The 22,550-nt window shown below is 37.6% G+C and overlaps 1 protein-coding gene across 4 annotated transcripts in view; it reads right to left on the reverse strand.

The window, feature by feature from the left end:
- Positions 1–217: 217 nt before the first annotated feature.
- Positions 218–22,550, reverse strand: part of LOC111867525 (UDP-glucose 4-epimerase) — a 44,512-nt gene continuing 22,179 nt past the window's right edge. For all 4 annotated transcript variants that reach the window (XM_023857489.2, XM_023857492.2, XM_023857491.2 and 1 more), the window contains 4 exons: positions 16,380–16,493; positions 12,835–13,195; positions 7,286–7,570; positions 218–1,604 (listed from right to left, as the gene is read on the reverse strand). In XM_023857489.2, the coding sequence (XP_023713257.1) occupies positions 1,546–1,604; positions 7,286–7,570; positions 12,835–13,195; positions 16,380–16,493 (819 nt within the window). In that variant the 3' untranslated portion in view covers positions 218–1,545. The remainder of the gene's footprint in view (positions 1,605–7,285; positions 7,571–12,834; positions 13,196–16,379; positions 16,494–22,550) is intronic.

Here is a 22,550-nt window from a genome sequence, read left to right on the forward strand (position 1 = left end):
AAGATACATAAGATAGTCATCTCTCCTATGTAAAGCCTGTACTGACAGAAGAATTTTCAACATGTTACATGTGCAAAATGTACACCTGACAAAGAGCCAAGCACATTCATAAGAGACAAAACCATCTTCTCATCAGAGAGGATGTTACATAAGGACAATTACTAGAAGGGTTCAGTTGGAATAAAAGTCTCTGGTTGTGTATCTCCAGGGGCCTGGCATCAAGATGAACTGATTGGCAGTAAACTGCTTGTCATAAAGTAACTCTGACTTTCACTTTGTTCAGTTGGAAGAGACCTACCATTCAGAGAGGACTTGAGCATGGGAGCAGGGAAATAGCCAATGTTGAAGCCATTACCAGGCAACAATTAGTGAAGACACTGTGAGCTGGTAAAGACTTAGCATGTACTCTAGTGTGGAAATTAGGGATGGTGCCATAATTAAGCGTAATTACGAGTTGTGTGTTAAATTTGTCAATAAATCTAATCTCCAATCTAAGATCCCATCAAGAGTCACTCATACAGGTAACTGTATGTATGTCATACCCTTCCAAAGTTACTTAAGCTTCCAGTCTTGTAATGTCTTTATTACTGAACACAATGACATCTCTAAATAAAATTACCCATCCCCTTATAATACACATTAACCCCAAAAAAAAAAATATAATCTTAATAAAACTATGCTAAATGTAAAGACTCTAATTTAGCCGCTGCCATAAAGCTATCTCTATCATCAACGTACCATTTAATGCTACACTGTAAACATTCCGAATCTGGAAAGTCACAAACAAACAGAACATAATTAGTCTAGGAACTGAAGATAAGGAACTGATATTATTATATTAACAGCCTGTCAATGTAAGTAAGCTAATAGAGGGGGTGGACCATATTCAACAGAACTTTGTTAACCCTATACCAGACAAAGCTCATCTGAATATTTCAAAAGTTAGGTCTTGCCAAGAACACAGGCACAATGTCTTCATTACAAGGTTCAATGGTGTTTACGGAAACAACTGCCTTCTCTACTGAGAATAAAATTAAACCCACAAATAAACTTTGTGGGGAAACAGTGAAGTAATTAATGTCAAATTATGTAGTAAACAGAGATATCTCTTCCATATAACAGATATAAACTACAATACTGTGAAACATTATTTTGCACTACAATAAATATAACCATAAAATAACATTTTAGAGCTTTGTACTAGATTGCAGTTTTAAACTAAATAATTTGGCAAGACTGGTTATCTTTGGCTTTATAGCCTGAGCTTGGTTTTGAAGTACTCGCCTACTATGTGGTAAGAAACCACAAGTTGGTTTACTTGTATGAGCCACTGAAGACACACATGCCACCAATGTTTCTAGCAGTCTAAAATTTAGTCTTACACATCTTAAAATTGCTGGCATATATGTGTATGTTTCTTTGGTATAGAGACTGAGGACAGGCACTTATAATGTTTACACCATTTACTGGATGGTTATTTCAGTTAATTTTACTCATGTCACTGTTCCAAATATATTCCTTAATTGCAAATTGCAGACAGCCTTCTCATTTGGATACTTGATATCCATTTGGATTCGTTGATTGCCATTTCCACGTATCTCTGCCTGCAAAAAGCAAAATAATTCATTAAACATGGTTACACATTTTATCCATACACTCACCTCCACACTGCACACTACCCCACAGCAAGGACAGTCTGCACCAAGCTATCCCTAATTGTAAATCTACACTAACTGAGTACTCTCAGATGCAAAGAAGTGAACAGAAGTGATTTTCTATAAAAATTATAAAACTGGAAGCTTCTCTGTGTTACAGAAATCCATGAGATAAATTCTGAACAAGAGTGGAAAAGACGGCAGTAGAACGAAGTGGTAATTTTATGACTAGCAGGATATTTAAGATTCAACCATAAATCAATAAGTTAGATGAAATTAAATAAACCCCAAAATCCGTCTGTTTCAGAAATGTGAATGTAACATTGCTCTTCACTGTATGTATTCCTCTCCCACTGCAGCACATCTGCTCAAGTTACTAAAGGGCTTTTTGACTCGACAAGGATAAGTGGTTCTGGAAAAGAGAATTTTAAAAGTGTGCGCTGTCTTAGGATGTATGCCCTCTGAGTGCTATTTAAGTGGCTGAAACATGTGTAATTCAGAATGGGCAACATACGCGATAAAGTAAGCAAAGTAAAGCTATCCCTGTAACAGGCCATGGGGGGACCATAGGGTTGCAAATTGTCGAGGTTCCCACATTTTATAGAAAACTGGTCTTATGTGCCGGCTGCCCTGTACCCCCAGGGATATTCCTGGTACTCATTTCTGTTAGAGACTGAGTCGACCCCAGGGCCATAATGGAGACCGAGCGATTAGGTCAACTGAAAAATCCAATGACCTCATCTAGACTCAAACCCATGACATTCCGGCTTGTAGCAGAGTGCCTGAACCAACTATGCTAAATGGATATATAGCAGATGTGGCAATCCTTAATACAGCAGGATGAGCAGAGTCCTGCGGCAGGATAACTCCTATCATTACAGAACAACTTCTTGGTTTCAAAGTAATGAAAAAGACTTGACTTAGAAGCTCTTATAACTATTCTCCTATATTCATGGAAATACAAATCCAAAGGACCATAGATGTCACAGAACAGTGACAATCTTTCCAGCGGACAGTTCAATTTTGAACTGTTTGGTTGTGAAGAATATGTATGACCATAGCATGCTTTGTTTCTTGAGGCAAAACTATGTACCCGCGTTTCATCTGCGGCAACACTGTTTCAGAAACCCATCTTCTTCAGTGCTGCAGCACTATCATGGCAAAAACTTTTTAAAATGTGCAGGCAATATTCTTCAGCTAACCTGAGATTTTTAGCGTTTTTTTCAGTATCCACATTCAAATGCAAGGACAGTAAATCAATCAGGCCCTGACTACCAGTTCCTTCTGAATCACTTCTAATTTAACTGTTATCCTACCATCTGATACTACAGAGTCTTCAATTCTGAAAGTACTATAAAGTAAACCACCAGGAAAAGAAAAACACTTGTGCACCTATTTCTGAACACTGCACACCACTTTGGACATTTTTGGGTAAGAAGTAACTACCATCATATTGTGCACTCATTCTAAATTAAATTTCACTTTATCTTAGCACCCTCTGACAATATTTCCTGACACTTCACTGAACAAGAGTAGTGCAATTTGAAACAGAGGTATTTGTTCTAAAACAGGCTTTTGAATTACTGTAGAAGCAAAGAGTAAATGTTCATACACGAAGTAGTAAAGATAAGTTGTATGGGTATACAATGGACTGATATATGTTCATAAGAATTGGAAATTCAATTTCTATACATGCCATATATGTATTTGCTCCAATAGCTTCATAGTCCATTACATAATTGCTTCAATTTCTGACTTCATGTAGGTCATTCTTAGGTCCAAATTATCCAGAGAACTTCATTTTGAAGTACTTCATGTTACTTTACAATTACTGACCCTTTGGGCATCATGCATCATCCTGTTTCAGGTCTTATTCATCTTACTCTGTTCACCCATACAAAATAATGTTTTATACTATCGCGTGTATGAGTGATTATAGATGGGGTTTGGATTGGAGACTGGATTTACTGACCATTTACAAGTTGTAACTATAACACTACTGCCCATCTCCGCACTTTACAAATCACTACAGCACACGCTAAGTTTTTTTGGTGAGTGGAGTGGAGTCGGCAGGTGAGTGACTGAGTTAGTTACAGGACTGCTGTGATTCAGATGTTGTAAGCTGTTGCTCTGAGAAGCTGGCAGCTGATGCCTGGGATAGTTCAGGAACCCAGAGTAAGATGAACATCTGTCCACTGTTGGAAGCCACTACCCAGCAACGAATACAGCAGCCTGAGAAGACTCAGGATGTGTTGTAGTGAACTGCAGAGTGCGTGACTTAGCAGTAGGACTATAGTTACTTATAGCTACAATCTCTAAGAGTTCAGTAGATCCTATTATCAATCCAAAACCTGTCTACAGCCACTCCATATGAGTGGCAATATATACAACAACTTGGTAGTCTGAACATCTCACTGACTCTATTATAAAAGAAAATGTTACAGCAAGTTGAAGCGCGATGCCCTGCAAACCACTCAACCCCAATGAAATGGCCAGGGCTCCACTGCTGGTGTAGCAATGCTATATGATTTTGCTGTGAACCCAAAGCACGCAGTTTCACAACAACTTCTATAACTGAGTCAGTGCTACTTTATGAATGATCTGAATATGAAAGGGTTTATTTATTAAGAACATTGGTAAAAGAAGTAGAGGATGAAGGGAAAGGTAAATGAATGGCAGTGAAAACTGAAAATCCTGACTGTACCTACACACAAACAACACAGAGATTTGATCCTGTGAAGGACTGTGACAATGGCAATTCATTACACCAAAATTATATTGGACATTATCCACTGCTTGAGATATATTTAAAGCATGTAGCATTCTGAGAGCTGGCTCTATACCTCCTTTTCAGGCAATGGTGTTGTCATTATACTGATAAAGTGTGGTTGCACTTCATGCAAATTTTAAATAGTGTGATACAAAAAATATTAATAAAGTCTCACTTTGTGCACAAGGCTTCAAATAATGTGAATCCCCCCAAAATCGCAAAAATCATGCATATGTTATTCCTATGAGAAAACTTGTCTTTAATTATGCAAGCTCTTCAGGAATGCATCCCCAAATAAAATGTGGCCCACTGTACACTGTTTATTTTTTATTTTTGATATCAATGAAAGGGATAATGAACAAACCTGAAACATTTTGAACACCAAACTTATAGATTCTAAGGGGTTCTGACAATGGTGTATAATACTCAGAATTACTGGGTATTCAGACTCTGTCCACTGACCAGTTTTATAAAAACTAGAAACACAACGTTTTAGAAACTGGATCCATTTCTGTCCTCAGGTTTGATGGGGTGGGGGGGGGATCGGCCCATGTATCATGCTTAACCATTTCTCCCATCTGGATCCTCCTTATCAGTAATGAGTTTACAAACTCAGAGAAGATCTATAGGATATGACAGGTTCTTCATGGATTTTTATAAGGTTTCAGTCTTGAGTGTTCAGGTTTTACTCCACATATTATCACAAATTCACAAATTATCATTTTCTCTATACACTGGTGCTCGTGAACTTGGTTTTATTCGCTAGGTTTGTAGCATCAATTTTTGCCTCCATTTCTATCCTAGTTCCAAGAATTTTCGTGCTTTATCACAATTTTTATTGCATAACTTTCTGTTATCTCCCTCTGAATTGGCCTCGTCTCAGGTAATTAAATAGCTATAGTGAATCTGACAGTGTTTGAGCTCTTTTTAAGAGACTGAACAGAATAGTCCCCCCCATCCCCCCCCCACACACACAAGAGGATGTAAACTAATCCAGTATCCAAGACATTGTGTTTTCTAGTTATCAGAACACCAGACAATGGACTACGTCTGAAAAACCAGTAATTCTGACCAAACTTGTATGCTAACCATCAAACCATTATCAGTATAGTGACAACTAATCACCTGAAGATGGAAGCACAGCCAATTCCTGGAATACTGTATATGCTTAACACTCTGCGGACCGGTGGCATATTATTATGATTTTTGGACACGTTATGTTGAAACACACTATACCTTGCACTGGAGCCAGGCAGACATGACTGGTGTGTGACAGACCTCTTGAATGTTTGCTTCGTAGTCAGTAACATGACCCCGCTGTTTATAACCCAACTGTTTTCCTTTCCCACTCCAAAAGAAAATTTGAGGTCCAAGCGTTTTCCCGGAGAACAAGAAATATCTGACTTGTTTTCCGATGAGCTGACGTCCCTTGTGAGTCTGCTAGTGATAGTGATTCACAATCTGATAGTGAGTGTGGCAGGGGCGAACAAAAAATTGTGGCCACAGACAGTGAAAATGACAGTAGCTCTGACGAAAGTGCGGGTAGCAACATTGCAGGGACAGCCACATGGGGAAAAGTAGACAAAACGCCTGCTTTGGGACAGTTTACTGGGAATCCAGGGGTGAAGAAAATTCCATCACTCCCTAAGGCGATTTAAATATTTAAATCACCGGTCCGCGAAGTGTTAACACTTTGCGGACTGGACACATGATATCATGCTTTTTGCTTTTAAATGTGGCGGACCGGTTGCATGATATCATGATTTTAGGACACGTTAGGTTGTAACACATTATACCGTGATCTGGCGCCATGCAACTGCAATGAATACTGCGTAATAAATCTTCGGAATGTATGGTAGGTATTCAGTAACTTGACCTGGCTGGCTAGGGTCCCTACTCCAAAAGAAAATAAACTTTGCCCCTTTCAGCTGTTTATGTACCAGGCAGGAAGTTAGTAGAGGGGAATATATTTCAAGGACAAAAGCGGTTGAAGGCAAAGCGATTTCTCTGACTTGTTTTCCAATGAGCTATCTGACATGCCTCGTGGAGGAGTAGTGATTTAGTGACTCAGACAGTGGAAGTGACAGGGGTCAACAAAGAATTGTGGCCACAGATAATAAAAGTGAAAGTTGCCTTGTGGCTTATAAATTGTGCCATTTTCAATTCCTTTTTGGTTTACAAAAATCTAAACCCTGATTCAAAATTGAAATACAAAGCATTTCTGATGAATGTGCCAAAGGCTTGGGCTACAGACCAGATGGTGGCGGCAGAACAAGAGTCAGACAGACTTAGTGCGACCTAGCCCATCAACTCCCACCCCACGTAGGCCTCATGTGGACACCCCTGGGCGACTCTTGGGTGATATGCGGAAACCTACCCTTGTGAAAATTGTTAAGAGTGAACATTCCAAGGGGAAGCATCCTTCTAGGCAATGCCATGTTTGCACAGTTCTAAAAAAAAGGAGTTTATCTATATTTGCAAGTTCTGTGTAATGCCACTTCACAAAGGGGAATGTTTCCAGAAATATCACGCTCTCAAGCACTTCTAGCATTGGTAAGTGTTCTCCAAAAATTTTAGTTCATAAAATTAATTAGATTTTATATTAATTTTTGAAGTGAACAGTGCACAAGTTAGGGTAGTAGGTATAAAAATGCTGGTTGCCAGGGTGATTTAAATATTTAAATCGCCAGTCCGCAAAATGTTAATAACTCAGGAAATAGCAAAATCTGGAACACAACTGCATTGATCCATGCAGTCTTCCTGGGGTCAAAACTTATTTTTTCTCACAAGAAATCCATGATGTGCTAGGAATAGATCAAGCATGTGGCACTGACCCCTAAAAATGATATGAACTACTTACACATATCAAGAACATCTTTTGTGGCCTCCCAACAAAGTTCCTTCTTAGCCAATGAGACATCTGCATAAGAAGCATCAATATCTCCAGGACGTCTCCCTACTATCTCGTAAGGCACTTTTTGTCCTGATGCCACTTCAAATGCCTTAACCAGCTGCAGAACTGATAAACCACTACCTGTTCCCAAATTGTATACTTTCCACCCAGAGAAATTTGGAGTCAGAATCTTGGTTAGTGCTGCAACATGTCCCATAGCTAGATCTTGAATATGAACATAGTCCCGAACCCCTGAAACAAGCAATTATGATGTTACTTACGTTACGGTGGGCACCACTTGTCCAAACCTTTCACAAACGCCTTTCCTCAACAGAAATAAAATACCTAATGAAAACGCTAAGAAAATGTGTGTGTAGAACCCCTGTGACCTTCAAATAATACTGTAGAATGCTAAACAAAAAAACTGCAAACACAGAAGAGACACAGAACAGAAAAGGGTAGTCTTTTACTAAAGGTCTCTGTAAAATTGACTCCTAAATATTATGAAAATTAATACTTAAAAATTTTCCTCTAGCTTATTTACATTATGTTTTTCTTAACTTAATTTGTCAAATACTGCAAGTAATGCTAGACACTCTGTGTTATCATGTTAGATGCAACTTTATATATAGCTGTGGTGACAGCTCGTATTTATACAATACTTCTCTGTCAAAGAAATACTTACAACCAGAAATAATAACAATGAAATCCACAATTAGGAAAATATATGTAAAGGGGGAGGGAGAATAAGTAAATGAAAAGGCTTACAATTAATAAAATTAAACTGCATCTATTACATCAGGCCTGCACATACCTCAGCTGCCAAATCACCATGGCATTTCAACATTTCATGGCACTTACTTTCATTTATTCCTTTCATAATGTGACATAATGGATGAAAGGCGGAAGAGTGGAGTGAGAGGAGGCAGCTTTGGCTAGGCAATGGCCGGTAGACATGTGGGCCATTGCTATATAACAGCCAGTAAATGACTATGACACGGTGTCTCCTATGTTCTACCACACCTCAATCATGCCTCTCCTCATACCCTAGACCCTAAGCATGAAAGGAAATGACTGTGGTATTACATACATGTAGGCATTTCAACTATCATTTTGTTAAAAAAAGAGAGTGAAGTTTTCACTCACTTTTTTTCTTTACTCAGGCTCCTAGTTTTTGACAGTGACTTCCAGATATTACGAAAGTTTGTGAAGGCCTGTTTTATGTTTCAGAGTATCAACGTTATTCTTCCATTTTGTGAAATGTTTCAATATGTATCATGCAAAATTAAGTTTTACCATTTTTAGACTATTTCACCCCGTGAGAAAATGGACTTATGATACCTCACCCCCTAATGACTTTCTAACAAAATTACTTAAGCTCTGGAATGAAGAACACAAATGAAGGACACCACACTGCTACAAATTTTATTTGTCAGCCTCATATTCAGTGGGCACCTTAGGCCCTTTCCTTTGGAGTGAATTTACTGAAATGTGAGGATGACTACTGAATTCCATCAGGTTCCAAGGTCACACATGTATGAAACCTTCAGACCCTGTATATGCTATGTGCTTAGGAACAGAGCAGTTTACCTTACATTTATTGTCAAGAACATGGCAAGGGTGACATAACTTCACACTAAGGTCTGAAATTTTGTATGGTGACAAATACTTCAAAATATATAACATTCTTCTGAAGTAAATTTTGTAGAAAATTAGAAATAAGATGAGAATTGAACAAACTGTACATCAGAACAAACCCTTTGTGCTATCTCTGAGAACTCCATGCACTGGAATCTATACTACGAAATAGCTGCACACAGTACAGTACATGCTTTGTAACTTAATGTTCACTCTTACTATCTCAGTGCTAAATCTCTTCAAATTAAGGTTTCTTATGATTAGTGCTCAATTCTCCTACCCCCACACATTTGTAAATTTACATGGGGAGGTCACTCTGGGCATCTATTCTGATCTCCCCACTCCTATCCAAAAATAAAGTCACAGTAATATGTTAACAGATGTCATGTGCTACTGACACTTCTCTGAGAGGATAATAACAATTCTTAATGGCAATACACTGTATAAGTGGAAGTTGGTATTCCAAGTCAAAATCAGCATGAAAACAAGAGGTACAGAGTGAGTCCATTATGACAAGGCCATTTCATGGATGTATTTCAAGCTCAGTTAATACCAAAGAATTTAAGCTTGAATATCATGTTAAATTACAGCTGGAATTCCTCAAGGCATAAAAATAGTTTCAAATTCTATTTCATACCTCACTTCATAATAGAATATAATCAATATAAGGGATATATACCAGACTAGGGACAGCTATGCACAAAGGGACCACAGCATGGACACCGCAATATGAGGGGTGTGAATGTAGTGTGGGCATACATTCTCAAACGATGACATGCACTAGTAGCATGTAATATATTGGATAGACTTGAAAGGATTCTGACGATGGTGTATACTGTACTTCTTTTGGCTTATTTTGGACTAGCTCTTTCTAAGGGGCCCAACTGAGTAGGTTAAACCTTCCCTATACGCCTGAAGACGGAGACAGATCCAGTCTCCGAAACGTTGTGGTTTTTTGTCTTTTTTATATACCGGACGATGGGTGAAGTCCAAAATAAGCCAAAAGAAGTATGTAATATATTGATATGCATGCTGATGCACAACAGTTTCCATTGATTAATAGTTGCCTCAGGATGGCCCTATAGGGCCAAATCAGTAAAATTAAATATGATTCTAATGACATGTGAGGAAATTTAAATGTGACTGTAATGGTAATTTGAAATAAAAGTTTATGTTGCATTAGAAATGGAAACAAGTGGACAAGTGATACCTCACTTCATTAATATGGCCATGATATTTCAATTTGGGCTGCAAATCTCTATACTTCATATGCATCTTCACATGTAGCATGCTGACTTCCCTACCACTACAAAAGAGGAGGTTAAAGAGGAAGAAGAAAAGACATACCAACTAAATATGTGAGCTACCTATGACATATCACAATGCCAAATTTCTGTCTACAACAGTTCACAAATTATTGACATACAATCAAAATGTGAAGCATACAAGTTATATGAATACCATTTTGAGATACAAATTTAAAATCTATGGCATTTAAAGGCCAGTAATGAAATAAATATATCATACTTTATAAATATTATTCCAAATGTTATTACAGGATAACCATCTCATGATATGTGTACACATGAACACATACACTACATAATGTACTGTGACATGAAGCCTAGAAGTCAGAATCCTGGAGTCAAAGAAGTGTTGCAGAGACATCCAGTGATACAGAACAGCCTCTTAAAACATATTTCTGTAGCAACCAGCATGCACACAAGAGCAGAGTATCTGTTGAGGCAGTGTTTTCTGGCAAGTTCAATACATAGCTGTACAAAGAGGGCCAGCGAGACCTAGAGCCAGACAACTCCCACACTCGTGAGTCCTGTGGGACTTGGAACCAAAAATGACTGTGGTGATGACAGCCAGCACCATCTACCTAACCAGCTGACCACAGCGAGACAGGAGTCAGTCTCCCAACTCAGTCAGTGTCATGGGACAGAAAAATATGGTCATGGGTCTCACTGGGTACAGAACCAAGAATGACTGTGCTGGTGAAGAGCAGCAGCTATTTACTTGAAACCAAAGCCAGAGCCTTCAAGATCAAGCGCAGGGAGAGAATCCCTGTTACTAGAAGCTGTAACCAAGCAAAAAGTACATGAAGATACAGCTAATCTGCAAGACTTGGAATGTGCTGTAGTTATTTGTAGATGATGAAGGCTAATAAAAATGTGGCTAAGAGGAGTAGTATCTAATAAATTCAACTACCAATCAAATTGGCTTCTAGTCCCTAATAAAAGACAGTATGCATATTTGCTTGTCTACTTGCAGCTTAATTTTCTGACTGCTATGGATGAGTATATTGAAGCAGACTACATCACGCTATGTCTCGGATCTCCCAGTCTGTAATTTTTTTTTCTGACACCTACTTGGCAAACAAAACACTGTACTATTATAAATTTGTCTGTTAATTGCAACTGATAGCCTAAAATATCAGTAAAATCAGTTAGTTTATTGGATGTTTCTTATGTGCTACATGTTTCAGTTGTTAACGGTCATTGTCAGGTGTAAAACGTATCTACAGTCATTACTGGACTGTGTGTCACAATGTATCCATTGTTGTTAGTCTTATTACATAAAGCCTTTATGTAGAACTAAAATATTTAAATATATAGAAATATGTATTAAAATTAATAAGATTTATTTTAAAATTATTCTTATTCTCTAAAGGTTATCTTATTATATACAAGGGTTTTTATGGGTGGGATGGGGTAGGGACAGTGCTGCACATATACTGCATACGATTTGTTTTTGAAACTTCTTCCTCCACCCTCCCATACTGTAATATTCCTGATAGTACCTAAATGAGAACCAGCAACATAATGGGGTACACCACATCTGAAGAAGCAATGAAACTACACATTAACAATATACACATATATATATACACGCACACACACACTAAATAAATATTCATAACTCTAATCTATGGTATATTAACATCATACAAAATCCATTTCTAGGAAACCAGGAAACAGCACCTTAAAATAAAGCACCAATATGCAAAAGCATACCAGTATAGAACAAATAAACCTTATTTGAATAAATATTTCAACATATTTAAATGCTGTAATCCAGTCCAATAAACTAACTGATTTTATCGACATCGGGCCTATCACTTATTCACTGAAGTGTAGAATTGTTGTGACTGACGGACAAATTTACAATAGTAAGAGATATATACAACAGGATGCAAAGCATAGAAATGAAGCTAAAATACTGTTCCCATATTTTGACAAACATACTGAATCACTTTTAATGCCAGTAAGGTACCAGTTACTGAAAGCATGCAGCTTGTTGCTCACATCTGTAAATGTCACAGCAGCAAAACAATGCTGTAACCTGGTCACACAAAACCCATCAGTAGACTCATATTGTGGAGGGATACTAATGAGAGTTTTGAGGTTTCTATGGCAGTGAGTGTACACTGTGGCCATCTGGGTTGTGACACTGTAGTGTTGTATGAAGATACCAGATTTTTGGAGGAACACGCTGCCTCCATTTTCAGGTTTAAAGAAACACTTATTTTCACTTTATCAATACATTTTCTTGACAAACTTTCTAAAAAAAAATTGGCATGCATGGGTAAGAATGTTGTAGACATAGCATGTATTAAGGGTTAAGAAAGGCAAACTGATATAAACTGTCTGTAGAAGCATGCATTCATAATACTAGAGCTATTCCTTAAGATTTAGCTGTTCATCTTGTTTACTACCTAGACACTGCAGGTAACTGTACTTCAACAGGAGTACTGGTCTACTGGAAATAATTTTGTGGTTGTAATGCAGAACAGTTAAATATATGGTACATGTTCCATCCACTCTCCTGAGACCAAGGACACTGGACTTCTGGTTTCTTGAGAACAGACCCACCTGTTCCATCAGGCGTGTTGTAATCGTTGCCAAACACCTTAAGATCCTTTCTTCTACCAACAGCTACTTGTGCAATGTAAGGCATGATGTTGTTAGGAATTCCCTTTGGATCTTCTCCAATCTTCCCAGATTCATGAGCTCCAACAGGGTTGAAGTACCGTAGTGAAATCACAGACCATGCATCATCAGATTTAACTAAATCTTTGAGAATCTCTTCAACAAAGTGCTTGGATTTGCCATAAGGATTGGTGCATCCTAAACCTGTTGGGTGATCCTCTGTGAGAGGAAGTTTCTGAGGTGTTCCATACACAGTAGCAGAAGAAGAATAAACCATCTTCTTCACATTGTGCGCTTTCATTACCTGCAAGAAAGCAGGGAAACTATATTATTAACAAAATATTCAAACTTTCCTAATATTCAAGATGAGAATGTCTGTATAGTACATATTAAATATACTATGGAAATAAACCAAGGATACAGAATAAAGCAATTACTGTTTAAACTGGTACTACTTGCCCCAGTTCAATAATATGTAATACAGTACACAGAGATATTGGGTTTTCGGACTTTATCCATTGTCCTGGTTTTAAGATAACTAAGAAAAACACGACATTTCAGAAACAGGATCTGTTTCCGTCCTCAGGTGAGGGAAAACACCTATTCTGTTGGGTCCCTCAGAAAGAGCTAGCCTCAATCCAGTGATTGAGGCTAGCTCTTTCCCTCACCCGAAGACGGAAACAGATCCAGTTTCCGAAACGTTGTTTTTTTCTTAGTTATCTTAAAACCAGGACGATGGATAAAGTCCAAAAACCCAATATCTCTGTGTGTTATACACCATCGTCAGAATCCTATAGTAACTACTTGTAATATAGTAGTCTGCTATCACACAAAAAAAAAAAAACCAGTAAGTTTTCCATTTTTACAGAACTGTTCGTTAATTATACCCCATATGAACAGATGATCACATGTTACTGAAACGGTTCACAGACAACAGATAAATTTTTACATACAAACACATGGCAGTTACAACAAAAAGCAGCCAATACTATCCTCAGTAATGCCTCTACCAAATTTTGAACATCACTCAAATTAGTCTTGAGTTACAGATTAAAAATTTGCAATGTTTAATTTAAAGAATAACTGAAGCTACAAAAACTTGCACATTCTGTCTTCTCTCAGGGTTTCCTACATATAGACCATTAAGTTCATTCAGGAAGGCCAGGTAAATGCAAAACTTAAAAAATCCAGTTAAGTATTGGCAATGATAAAACTTTTCAGAAGAAAAAATACACACAACATCCATTCTAGGTCATAGTAAATGAGGTCATTAACAGTCATATCCACTGCAAAAGTTCATAATTTGTATCCACAAACACATTCATTTATGGGTACTTCTAGACTCCCTGAATAATTAATTATAAGTGAATCTCATACATGGAGTACATACTGAATGGCATAAGATGATGTTTTTCTTCCTAACTTAATGGTAAATATGAATAGCCCTATAGACGTGAACCAAATTCGCATTTGCTTTGTAGCACACATGAATAAAACGATTTATTCAGTTCACCTGATCTGTTACATAAAAAGAGTATTTTCCATTGCGAACATCAAAATTAGGCAATTTTAAAGTCACATTACCCATGTTTTCATAGTGTCAGATGGCACTACAGTAAAATCTGTTAAATTCATAAGATGGCCATCAAACTCTCCAGTTTAACTCCATTTGATTGTCCTACCTGGATTTAACTTACACTGTGTACAAACATTATGAAACCATTTCAGTCATTGGAAATAATGTAACGAAGAAGTGGAAATGTGGGACCTCTGGTAAGGCAACATGTAATCAGCAACAATCAAAGGAAAATATGGGTTTATGCTGTAATCCAAGAACATGTACGTACTATTCAACATATATTATAAGAAAACATGACTGAATTATGAAGAAAATGTCCCTGAGCCATTTCAATACAGTGAAATATTACTATGCCTAAAGATCACAATAAAATGGATAGACTTATCAGCATGAAGTAGAACAATCCAATCCAATCTCTGAAAAGTTCTACCTTATCACTGCCTCATAATATTCAGTATAAATAAAGCAAACATAAACCTTTATAACACACCCAACACCTTAAATGAATAAACCTCAGTTTCTCTTATGGTTGCTACACTTGGCAGGAGTGTGACCTCACTTCCATCCACTCTTGAGGTCTGGAACAATGGAGGTTCATCTCCATGTCTCTTACAACATGGTGCTTAGATACAAGTGAAATATTATCTTTTCTAGTGCATCAGGCACAAACCCTTTTGACGTAAGTAGATTGGACCTCATACAATGAGTCATGTCTATGTTCGGATGGCTCAGGAGTTGCTTCATATCCCCCCCAGCATCTGTGACATCAGTCATTTACTGTTATCCCATAATTCCACATACCACGTGATTTCCCCTTCCTCCCTTGTTTAGAAACGGTTTGGGGTGATTTAAGAGAGCACTCTTTGCTTTTAAGCAGTTGGGTAAAACAGGTCACTAAATTCTGTTTCGACTGGGATGTCTAAATGGTTTGGCTTCTTTGCTCTGGCTGTTGATGGAAACGGGCCTCCTCATTTCAACAGTAAGTTTCTGTATTCACCTGGAGATGTTGTAACAAGTTTTGTTTGGTATTATATTATTATTTATTTGGGCTTGCTGCTGCCTCATTTATTGTTGTTGCATGGCTGAATAACAGGGGTAATATTGTGATCTGGGTTGTCTTGGAATGTTATGTGAGGCCATTTTCTAGGTCTGGGGTAGGTTAGATGGTTCTGTGTGACTACTTAATGTATATTTTTTATATTGGGTTTCAGTCTGGAATAACCAAGGTGGTCAAGGACGCAGATTTGTTTCATATGCACGTCTTAAGCACTAATGTAATGGTTTAAGTCTTATTTATTTTTCTATTATTATTAACTGTTATTAAATATTTATTTTGGAGATACTGAATTTTCTTGAGTAATGCTCAAAGCTTGGACACCATATTCCATCTGGGGAGCACTAAGAACACAAAGATGGAACCAGGGACAAATGCAGTGATTGTTCCCTTCGAACTCCAGGATAAAGAGGGGAGAAGCTGCTGAACATAACACATGCAGAGAAGTATGCATGTGAACTGGCAGCAATAAGCATATGGAAGGGTAATAAATATAATTGGGGAGGTATAGTGACAATCTTATTTTGTACCAATGTTTATATTACTTTACCTAATCCTTTCAGCCGCACTAGGCACTCAGCCTCTAACAGAAATGAGTACCAGGAATTAATTAAATAATTTTCCTGGGGAGTAAAGCGCGGCCAGCGCGTAGGGCTGACAGCCTTACCGCCATCTTTGAGCCAATTTTCTAGACAATATGGGACCCTCAACGTCTCACAACTCTATGGGCCTTCACAGCCTGGTACGGGGATAGCTTTACTTCTTTTTTTTTTAACCAATAGTTTATACTCCTATACTCCATAATAGACAAATGCTAAACTCAATCATCTTGTAGGAAGCACTTCTATACTCTACCTCTAACAATGTAATTGATCCACCAACATTATTTCTGTAGTAGTTGAGAGGCATAGAAACAGATTCTCCAACAGCTTTCAGTGCTGCAAAATGTAACACACAGTTGATTTTGTACTGAAAAATAAAACAATGGCATTATATTTCATTTTCTGTCTAACCAACGTTTTAACCCTAAGGCTCATAATATTATATTTAAGCATCCTGTTGCACTCTATACGATAAATGATACAAATTCCGTCCCAAGTGCAAACAATATATATTATATGTCTTTGATCTTGTTCTTTCTACACTACATGTTTCGGCCTCTATCGGCCATCATCAGGTGTATACTCTTAACGTTGCTGCCACACTGAACCCGGTCTAAAATTTAACATTTAAAAACACAATGTCACATTCTTCGTATTATCAACATCTACATCGTTGATATGTGTCTGGTATGTAGATTATGTTGNAGGCTCATAACTTACTACATGTGCCACCGGCCTTAACAGTAAGAACTACATATTTGTGTTCTACATGATTCAGAATAAACAGAGTTTCCCTAATTAGCATTAATGAGTTGATCTGGATTCAAAGGGATAAGTCAGTTTCAAAATTAGAGCCAGTTTTAACCTGTACATCCCATTTCCAACATTCTTACGTAATGACCTTAACCACATGTCAAGTGCTGCTATGAACAGTCCTGTGCTATATCTCTGGCAGTTACAATACTAGCATTTCACTATGCAGGCCAGGGTTCCACCATGAAAGTGTAAAAAATGGGTTTATAGTGAAGAGTGACTCTGGGGCAGGTTTTAACGAAAATAAGACCACCACAACACAATAACATAAATCTATATATTTAAGACTTCTATCCTTTACCAGTCACAGCTTCCTGAAAAAATAATGCTTATTCACTTAATGCAACAGTGACAGATAATCTGATAAATTACAATCATTCGCTGCTTTTATTGCTATGTCAGACACACATGGATTATTTTAATACAGAATCATATATACCAACACCATTCAGCATACAGCAATTTGCACTGTTCCCTTAAGTGGCTTGAAACAATAACTGAGAGACCACAACTGTACTTAATGTCATGTTATTTCTTGATTACACTAGGTATTATTTGTCTATTCTTGTTGCTCCCACTTGGGGCATATGACATCCGTGAAACACTTGTTTCACTTCAGTTTCTTAATCTTGGTAGGACTCCTTGGATAGGGGATTAGCCCATCACAAGGCCACTACTTACACACAAACACAAACATCCATGCCTTGCATGGGATTCGAACCCACATTCTCAGTGTTTCAGCAGACAAAGACATTTCATGCCTTAGACCACGCAGTCACTGTGACTGGCAGTAGGAATTGCATATCAAGTATAACACTTACAGTGAAGTGATAAGAGAATGGCGATAAAATCTGTATGGAAAAATCCAGAAAATGACTTGTTTTGTTGCTAGTGTAATGCCCCTTGAAAATTCATGGGAAGTCTCATAATCTTATCCCATTCTCTTCTTTATCCTGCATTCCTTTCCCATTCTTTGTATTTGTCCATCCTAACATCATTCCATTTCTGCCTCCTTTTCCCCTCTCCTTTCCATTAAAATAGTTTCTTTACCCCTGTGCTGCCTTCCCTTTGAACCATTCATACTTTCATGATCTCCCTTTCCTATCCCTCTTATTTGCATGATTTACTAACATTCCCTTCACTTCATTCCCACATCTCCTTTATATTTGAACACTTTAAGTAAAGATATCTAGTCATTTGATGATTAATGCCATCTGTTGCTACTATCAAGCATTGTAAGATGTTTACATATCTGAGTTCTCCTCACATCAAAACAACAGCACTACAATTCAACACAGGAGGAACAGCCTATTACATATATATATATATATATATATATATATATATGTGTGTGTGTGTGTGTATATATATATACACACACATATACAGATTGTACAAGCCACCATACACTGAGAAGAGGCATGCAGTAGCATAGTTGGTTGAGGCACTATGCTACAAGCCGGAAGGTTGTGGGTTCAAGTGCCCATGAGGTCATTGGAATTTTTTCAATCGACCTAATACTTCCAGCCGCACTATGGCCTTGGGGTCGATTCAGCCTCTAACAGAAATGAGTACCAGGAATATAAGGGCAGCCAGCATGTAAGGCTGACAACCTTGCCACCATCTATGAGCCAACTGTCTAGAAAATGTGGGAACCTCAACATCTCACAACCCTATGGGCCTCCACGGCCTGTTACAGGGATAGCTTTACTTTTGCTTTACCTTTCACCATGCATTAAGAACTGTAATAGCACTGATTATGATATTATGATATGATTATGATATGGAATAAGGTTGAAATGAATGTGCTATGATGTAAACAGGCTGAATGTAGTGACCAGTTTTGCAACAAAATTTCTTTCATCAAATGTGGTACTGACATAATAAACACAATTCAGAATAACCAAGAAACAAATGGGTATGGTGCAAAACAGGGGGGGGGGAGTGAGCGGGGGTTCATGTATTTTGCCATCATACTAATCCATGTTTCCACAACTGTCAACCCTGCAAGGGCCCCACAGGCAAACTACTTGCGAGGTAGACATGGGTTACTTACTATTTTAATCTTCAAGAGTTAATTTATTAAAAAAAAAATCACTATACAATTATCTCAACTGAATTAAAAGTTCGGCAATAGCAAAATATTAACTGTCTGCACTATGCCTGAAAAAATATTATAGTCACCAAGAACTGTGGTAATTTAAGGAGACAAGTAACAGTATATGAAAGGGGATTTTCAGTTTAATTAGCTCATTCTGTTGCAAGTTAATGATAATTAGCATCAGCAGGAAGCAGTATGTTTTATTGTGTTCATTATATAAAATTTGTCATAATAAATTTTTCTAGTGAATACAAGAGTGGTTCAAGGTTGACTTGGACTTCATTTTTTCTTGAACAGAAAGAATACATGTGGCAGAATCCCCAGTCTGCTCCTCATTTTCAAGATATTCTCCCTTTACATTAACACATTTTTTTTCCATCACCCTGGCAAATTACTGATGCCAGCAGCATAAAAGGTTTTCTGCTGACTGCACAGCCACTTCAGAGCACTGTGTTCATCATGAACCTTCATTGGTCTAAGCTAATGAAAATCACTGGGGACTGTCATGGTTGCAAGGAGAGTGGCTCATGATTTCCCAGCCCACTGTTGTCTATGCCACCATCAAATTCTTGTTATGAAGATGAGTGTTGTCATGCAGCAGGGTGATCTTCTCTGACAGTTTCATAGGTCTTTCTTTCCAAATCATTTGGTGCACATCACTGCAAAAGAGGTTACTGTAATACTGCGCATTAACTATTATACCATGTGGATGAAAATCAACATGTATCACTCCTTATGAATCAGTTGGATGAAAATGAGCATGTGGTACATTCAAGGCTCCTATATGGCCTTCAGAAAACTTACTGCACCAATCAGAGGCTCTTTCACATAATAGGGTCTCTTCTCCATAATCTGAATGTAACCTACAAAGAATTTCTGCTGGTTTCACTTCCTCCTTCACCAGGAAGTGCACTAGGAGTGCTGTTCTGCACTAGGGGTGCCATCTTACACTAGCTCTAATGCATAGAAGTGGAGATGGTCACCTGCCAGGCAGTGGGTGCAGTGTTACCTCCAATTGTCCATAAAAAAGTTTTCCTTTTCTGGTGTCCATGTTCTCAAGAAAAAAGAAATGCAGACCAGGTTAACATTGAATCACCCTCACAGTAAGTGCACCACCGAGCGCATATCTGAACACAATAAAGAGCATAAACACAAATACTGAATGAGAATGTTTCAATACATAACGTTAGTCTCAATATGAAAAATTAACAGCAACCTATGATATGGTGTGACCAATAGTGCGATGAGGAGAGAATCTTTGTCATTCCTTTTTCCAACATAAGAATCTCACTACTTCATTGTATTTAACATTTCAGTCAAGTTATCAGTCATGGAGGAACACATACAATAAGATGAAAATTAATGTATAGGAAAATCATGCCAGTAAGAAACAACAAAATAAATGGATTGTGAGAAGTTGGTCAGCTACAGTGTATAAAAAATGTATCATATTCCTATCAAAATCTGACGGTTAAAAGAAAGAGAAAATACAGAATGGAAATCATACTGAAAAGTTGCTTTTCAAAAGACTTCCAAGTGATCGTTATTGAAGCACTCTTGTAAAAATATGAGATGAAGGATGTGAACCCTATAAAAATGTGGTTCATGGCCGTGAGATTGTCTTAATAATATACAAGAAGTTCTGGGAAGATCTAATTGCTTACTTTACTTTCACTGTAATTTGAGTATCTGATACAGGTAGAATGAAAACTTTAATACTGCATGTATGTGTAATGAAGTCAATAAAAAATATAGTTTGGGAGGCTGCAGTGATGGGAGTGACTTATGAGGTACACCACTGAGATGGTCTCAGATGGCATGATAAACATACCATGGTTCATAAAGACTGATTTGGACATTCAGGTAATACTATTACTTTCACAGTGTGAGAGGTTGTAGTGCTGGTGCTACTAATGGCAAGATGTTTTAAGTATGCTGTTGACAACATCTCAGGTGGCATGATATACATACCAAGTCTCATGATGATCAGTTCAGGCATCTGAGTAATATCAAGGGTATTACCTCAACAATCTGACAGGCTACAGTGTTGATATTACTGATGAGAGGGACCTGATGCATGCCACTGAAATGTGCTTAGGTGTTATGTTACACATACCAAGTTCCACTATGATTGGTTTGGGCATTAAGTAACATTATGGTCATTGCAGCAACAATTTTAGAGGCTTTAATGTTCGTGCTAGTGATAGAAGGGACTTATGGGGTATGCTGTTGAGATGACTTCATGTATATATCAAGTTTCATGAAGACTGATACTGGCATCCCAGCAATATTAAGCAATTTTAATAGCTGTAATGTTGGTTTTACTGATGGAAAGGAATTATGAAGTGCATTGTTGCGATTGGTTCAGGTAGCATGACTGTTTAGGTGCTGAAGGAATACTAAGGTTCTGTCTCAGCAGTATGAGAGGCTGTAATGTAAGCTGGCATGATATACGTCCCAAATTACACGACCATCAGTTCACGCATTTATGTACCGTTATGGTTATTAACACAATAATCTGAGAGGCTGTAATGATGGTACTCCAATCAAAGGGACTTGACAGGGTATGCTGTTGAGATGGTTTCATGTAACATGAAATACATACCAAGTTTCTTGAAAACTGGCAAGGTGTTCAATTAATATTAAGGTTGTGCCTCAGAAATATAAAAGGCTGATGGGAGGGACTCATGAATTACGCCATTGAGATGGGGTCAGTTGCCATGATATACATACGAAATTTCTTAAAGATTGGTTCACATATTCAAATGTTAACAGGGACACAAACATCAAACACACACACAGACACACAGCAAGGTGATCACATACCTCTACTTTCATTTTTTCAAAACAAAGAAAGTAGGCTAAAAGCTGGTATATCAGTACTGATAAACGAAATCAGGCAATTCTAAAAATTGAAAAAGGCCACAGCATATTTGAATGCATCATGCTGAACATTACAGTTAAACGAAATATGTGGGGACCTTTTAAGCTTCCCCCACAGAAAAGTACTGTATAATCAAAAAGGCATTAAAGAAAATTATGCCAATTTAATTCCCTATCATTACACTACAAAACTGCATGAATGCCTCATGTTCTTCAGGTTCACCACCATTAATGCTCAGCAACCTTCATAAAATTTAAAGCAAGCTACAATGATATCAGCATAGCTCACAGTACCATCCAAAATGAACAATTTATTAAAACAAGGTAAGTAAGTAATCTTATCGCTTATACTTAATTACACAATTAAACACCACGCCACAGAGGCACATGGGAGAATGGAGGTATAGTTCTATCATTCTTGACCACAGCAATGTTTACAGGTGAGTGGTCAGCTTCATGCCCCCACTGCTTAACTCCTGGGACAGAGACACTGGTAGCCACCAAACAGGAGGTTATTACTTATTTAGAATTTAATCAAAAGTTACAGATGTTTAAAAACAATGTTCTCTGGAAAATGTGTAGATCCAAGATGGATAAAGTAAGCAAATCTAGGAAAACCACAACATA

Source organism: Cryptotermes secundus, unplaced genomic scaffold, assembly GCF_002891405.2.
Source record: "Cryptotermes secundus unplaced genomic scaffold, Csec_1.0 scaffold1316, whole genome shotgun sequence".
NCBI lineage: Eukaryota > Metazoa > Arthropoda > Insecta > Blattodea > Kalotermitidae > Cryptotermes > Cryptotermes secundus.